Source organism: Nicotiana tomentosiformis, chromosome 4 (genome assembly GCF_000390325.3).
Source record: "Nicotiana tomentosiformis chromosome 4, ASM39032v3, whole genome shotgun sequence".
Lineage (NCBI taxonomy): Eukaryota > Viridiplantae > Streptophyta > Magnoliopsida > Solanales > Solanaceae > Nicotiana > Nicotiana tomentosiformis.
Window position 1 is genome coordinate 95,219,792 of NC_090815.1, and position 5,685 is coordinate 95,225,476.

Consider the following 5,685-nt stretch of genomic DNA (forward strand, 5'->3'; position numbering starts at 1 on the left):
ACCTTGGCCGTTCATCAAATGGGGAATGGACATCGTGGGGCCCATCCCGGCACAGTGAGGTAACGTACGATTCCTTTTGGTTTTAATTGGCTATTTCTCTAAGTGGGTGAAAGCAGAAGCATTCGCACAAATACGGGAACAAGAAGTAATCACCGTTATATGGAGAAATATCATATGCCGGTTCGGCCTTCCCAAAGAAATCAACTGCGACAACGGACCCCATTTCACAGGAAAAAAAAACGCCAAAGTTTTCGAGAAATGGCATATCAAGAGAATAATCTCAACCCCATACCACCCCGCGGGCAATAGGCAAGCAGAGTCCTCCAACAAATCGACACTAAACATCATGAAGAAGCTTGAGAACGCCAAGGGACTGTGGCCAAAAGTACTACCAAAAATATTATGGGCCTACCGAATAACTCCAAAAACGAGCACAGGAGATATGCCCTACATTTTGGTCTACGGGACCGATTCTGTAATACCAGTCGAGGTCGTAGAGCCCAGTCTAAGGTACTCCTACGAGAGCGGCACAAGCAACGATGAGAGCAAAATTCAAGAACTCGATAAGTCGACGAACGGAGAGATATGGCCTATATAAGAATGATCGCCCAAAAATAGCAAGCAGAACGCTATTATAACAAGAAAGCAAAGGTCAGGCCGCTCAAAGTTGGGGACTACGTACTGAAAGACAAAACTCAAGCGAGCAAAGATCCCAAGGAAGGCAAGCTGGGAACAAATTGGGACGGTCCGTACAAAATCACAGCAAATGCAAATAAATGATCATTTCAACTAGAAACAATGGAAGGAAAGCTACTACCAAACAACTGGAATATCATCCACCTCAAATACTTCAACTTCTAAGAGAAAAAACGTCCCCCAATTCGTACTCTTTTTTTCTCCAAGTATGTAACAAACGCAACAATGTCAAGGCGATAAACCTTACACTTATCAACACATGTTTCTCGTATTTAGGTTATGTTCGACCTCGCTCGAAGTAACACCTACCGTCCCTCGACCATAATTGAACTCGGGTTATGTTCGACCTCTCTCGAACTAACACCTACCGGCCCTCGTACATAATTGAACTCAAGTTATGTTCAACCTCGATCGAACTAACACCAACAAACCCTCGGCCGTAATTAAACTCAGGTTATGTTCAACCTCGGTCGAACTAACACCTATCGGCCCTCGGTCATAATTAAACTCAGGTTATGTTCGACCTCGCTCGAACTTATACCTACCGACCCTTGTCCATAATTAAACTTAGGTTATGTTCGACCTCGCTCGAATTAACACTTATGGCCCTCGGCCATAACATTATGTTCGATCTCGCTCGAATAAACACATATCGGCCCTCGATCATAATTTAACGAAAAGTAGCAACCAAACAAGTCGACGACCTCGGCCATATTCCAACGCATAAACAAAAGAATAAAAAAACATACAAGCACAGAAAATAAACCACAAGAAAAGAAACCGATACAGAGAACAACTTTGGCGTTTCATACTAAAAACAATTTTTACAAAGGCTCATGGAGACGCCGCAAAAAATACACAAAAGTTTACAAAAAGAGAAGAAGAAAAACTATTGATCACCACTATCATGATCTTCTGCGCATTCCCCGCCTTGACCATCAATATCCTCGCAACCTTGATCACCCCCACCTTCATCGCCTTCGCCCCCAGTATAAGCAGTGTCGTACTAGGCATCCTGTTCAAGATGATCTATACCTTTATCATCGCCCTCATGTGTGGCGGGATCATACCTACAAGCAACTCGAGATTCACGAGTCTTGACACGAACATCCTCGAGAGCAACCTTGAAAACGGACCCCGCCTTATGCAAATCTCGACATACATCCAACTAAGCCTCAGAGTGAATCCATTCCTTATATAATTCTCGAGAAACATAGTTAAATTTTGAAGTATGAGAAGAAGAGGGTTGTGCAAGCAGTTGAGCCTTCTCCTTCCAATGCGACCACTCCATCATGAAGAAGGGTGTTATCCTTCTCCAGCTCTCCGACCCTACCCTCTAGTCGATCCTGCTTAGCCTTCAACATGGACTGATTATTCTCCCGTTCGGCCTGGAGGGTGCTATTCGCTAGCTCAAGCATCTCCAACTTCCTCTGAGCATCCAAGCAGAAAGATTCCACTTTCCCAAGCTCGCTCCACTTCTCAGCAACTTCACCACTAAGGCCCTCCAGCCGAAGTCGACTTTCTTCCAATTGTATGTGCAGTTCGACCACTTGTGCTTGAAGGTCACTACATTGGGCCTCCACGCCCCTGCTAACCTCAAGCTCCTCTTCACGACTCCTCAAAGTCCCCTCTAGGATGTTGTACTTTTCAATGGTCTTTACCATCTCATCATCTTTCTCCTTCAACTCGTCCCGAAGGGCCTACATGTCGCCACCCTCCTCAAGCCACCGGCAAAATTCCTAGTACTTGCGTCGATACTAAAAGTACTTGTTTTTCAACCTTATAAAAATTTCCCTATGCCTCTCCTCCCTTCGGGCGTTATCGATCTCCAAAATCACCTTCCGCGAACAGTAAAAGAAAAGAAATGAGTTAGAAACAAAAACTCCCGAAAATAAAGGCAAAAAGTAGAGAAGAACAAAACATTAAACACTCACTCTAAGGGCAAGACCAGCAATGCTCCTCGAAAGAGTAGCATCGTCCAAATCTTTAAGGGTCTTACCCTCTATCTCGGAACAAAGGGGTCCGAGGCTGGGGACAACGTCCTCCATATTCTTCAGCAAATCACGATCTATAGTGATAACAATGGTCCTTGTAGACCCCTCCAACCTTACCCCAAGCTGGGTAAACCATTTCTCCATTATCTTTAGGTCACCGACATTAACATCTGAACCCGTCTCATAGACTTCTTCAGCAATGTCTTTGTGTCTCTCATCGGACAAAAAATAAGTATCATCATCTAGCCGCGAAGTCGACGGCTCATCTTGCCGCGAAGTTTCAAAATCTCCAGTGCTGACCCTTTAGCCTTTGTCATCACAGAAGGAAGAGGCGTATCCACGTCTGCCTGCACCAACCTTGGAATCACAGACACTGGCCTGACATCGTCTTCGATGACAATGGTCACTGTCTCACGTAGCTTAAAGTCACCCTCCATTAAGTCAACGTCCCGGGCGGCCCCATCGCCAGTATTTAAAGACCTCCTCTTCCGAGGCATCAAATATTCCTCACCGGGGTAGAATCTCCCTCACGTCTTCGTCTACAAGGCGGTATGAGAAAGGGACTGAGGTTCTCAGGGCCGATGAAGGAACATGACAAGACGCACCAACAGGGTGCGAGCAGAGGCAACCGTGGTCGAAGAAGAAACCGGGACACGGGCCGAGGGGGACACAGTCGAGGAAGGGGCGGAAGCTGAGGCCTTAGTGTTCTTCCTCTTTTGGAACGTAAGTGAGGGAGATCTCGACCTCTTCGAGGACCCCCTAGCTAAACTTAAGCGAAGTACAAAGGGAAAAGAAAGTCAGCTAAAGTAAACCACGAACGAGAAATAACTAAGAGGCCGAAGACAAGAACAACTTACCAGTCGAAGGGAGATAGGGCCCAAATCTTTTGATGAAGCCCGACCACTCGCGTATCCCCACAATGTGAGGAAGAAGGAACATGAAATTAGAGCCACGACCAAATACTAAGGAAAAATTGGGGACCTACAATCAAAGAGGCGTTTACTTACGAGTGCAATTCCAAGCCTTAGGGAAACCATTGGCGTTGTCCACCACATCCTCAGTTCGAACAATGAAAAGGTTAAGCCAAATTTGGCAGTTATCTTTGTCGTACATCTTCACCACCAAGCATTTACCTCCTCAGTGGAAAAGATTCAGCATTGCCCCGTATAAAAGCTGGGGGCAAATAGGTACGTCAAGTGTCAAAGCGTGAGCTCGACCTCGGCCAACTCGGCAACATTAGTGAGCATCCTTATGAGTTTGTAGACATATGGTGTGAGCTGAGTTGGGAAAATGCCATAGAAGCGACAAAACTCCTCCGCCAACAGAAGGAGAGGAAGAGTGTAGCCAACGTGAAAATGGTAGGCGTAGAAGGCGCAATACCCAGGACGGTAGACCTGAACTGCATCCTAATAAAAGTTCCGGGCTCAGTTTCAGGTAATTTCGATAAATCAAACCTGGTATGAGGGTTATGAGGAACTATCTCTTCCACTGTGGGAAAGCTTCCATCCTCGACAACAACGGGAACGTTCTCCGCATGAGGGGGAAACACTATCGCTAGAGGGACTGCATCACTTCCTTCGCTGGACTCAGAGGGTACGTTAGACATGTTTCAACGAAAGAGAGAGAGGTACCAACTAACGGAGGATTAAAAATGACGAGAATCGTTGGAACATAGGGGGAAAATGCACAACAATGGAAGTTGAGGAATATGATATGGGGTTTTGATACAGGAAATCTGTAAACTTTGAAATTACACCCTCACATCCCTATTTATAAGGATCCGGGCATCGAAACTGAGAAATTGATACAGGGAATATTTATAGGATATTAAAGGGAATATTCCCTTGGATATTCTCTATACTTGTACTTTTAGGGTTTCTTGGAAACATTTCCCCTATAAATAGAAGAAGAAACAATGATAGAGGGGGATATTGATTTTCTGTAAGAAAACAACTTTGACAAAAAGATTCGGTCTTCACTCAATACAAAGATCTACTTTTCACTAAAATTCTTATTTATACTTTACCATCAGATCCGAAAAATTCTCAATTATTCTAGGATTTGTCTTTCAATCATTATCAGACGGAAGGTTCATTTATTCCGTCTTTTATTGATTGAATCATTACCCTTATCTACTTAAATACCATTTATTATTTCCTACTGGGTGTTATATGCTACACCACTATTCTTGGTTTTTCAAAGCATTTATCACAGATGCATTTACTGTCCGCATGAACACATGTTAATTGCTTTTTATAATATTAAGATCTAAGGATATTATTATTAATTAGGATTAACTTTTGTTTATATAAATTTAAGTATTTGAACCAAGATTTGTATTTTTTGTCAAACAAATAGAAGTAACGGATTTAAGTGAATCCAGTACTTTTGACACAACGTACAAAAAATATATGTAAAACTCGCTAAAAACATTTCAAACATTATTAAACTATGAACCTATGATTTCAGAAGTGCAATGGGTTCAATAGTAATTAATGTTAGCTTGAGTAATTTTTGTTTTGATGATTGACAAATGAACACATGCATGAACCATGTCCATACAAAGTGTACACATGGCATGTGCAGATTCTAGCACAAAGCATGCACGTGAAGGGGATACACGTAAGTGATTATATATGATATGCTCTAAAAAAATAAGGTTGCATAATTAATAAGGTGCAGGACTCCTTACTTGAAAAGAACTCTATCCTAGATAAGGGGGGAGTTAGAAGTTGAAGATAACTAGAACTCTTCCACCATAGAAGAGTAAAGCATTAAAACTCTAGTTAATCTTTATTATACTGACTATATATATATATATATATATATATATATATATATATATATATATATATATATATCAGTCGTGTTCTCTTTTACATGGACGCACAAACGGTGAAGTTAAGCAAGAATTTAGAGAATAACGGCAAGGCATTTTGCAAGCAATTCATGTGTGTTTCAAGTGTGCGAACCTGAAGCTACATGAAACAGATAG

The 5,685-nt window shown here is 42.5% G+C and overlaps 1 protein-coding gene across 1 annotated transcript; it reads right to left on the reverse strand.

Moving 5' to 3' along the window:
- Nucleotides 1-1,913: 1,913 nt before the first annotated feature.
- LOC138910175 (uncharacterized) lies at nt 1,914-2,360 on the reverse strand. Its single transcript, XM_070201396.1, has one exon. The coding sequence runs from the start codon at nt 2,358-2,360 to the stop codon at nt 1,914-1,916; it is 447 nt and encodes a 148-aa protein (XP_070057497.1).
- Nucleotides 2,361-5,685: the final 3,325 nt, after the last annotated feature.

Excerpts from the sequence above, each read along its gene's own strand:
- LOC138910175 (XM_070201396.1), bottom strand. The coding sequence starts at position 2,360 with ATGGTAAAGACCATTGAAAAGTACAACATCCTAGAGGGGACTTTGAGG.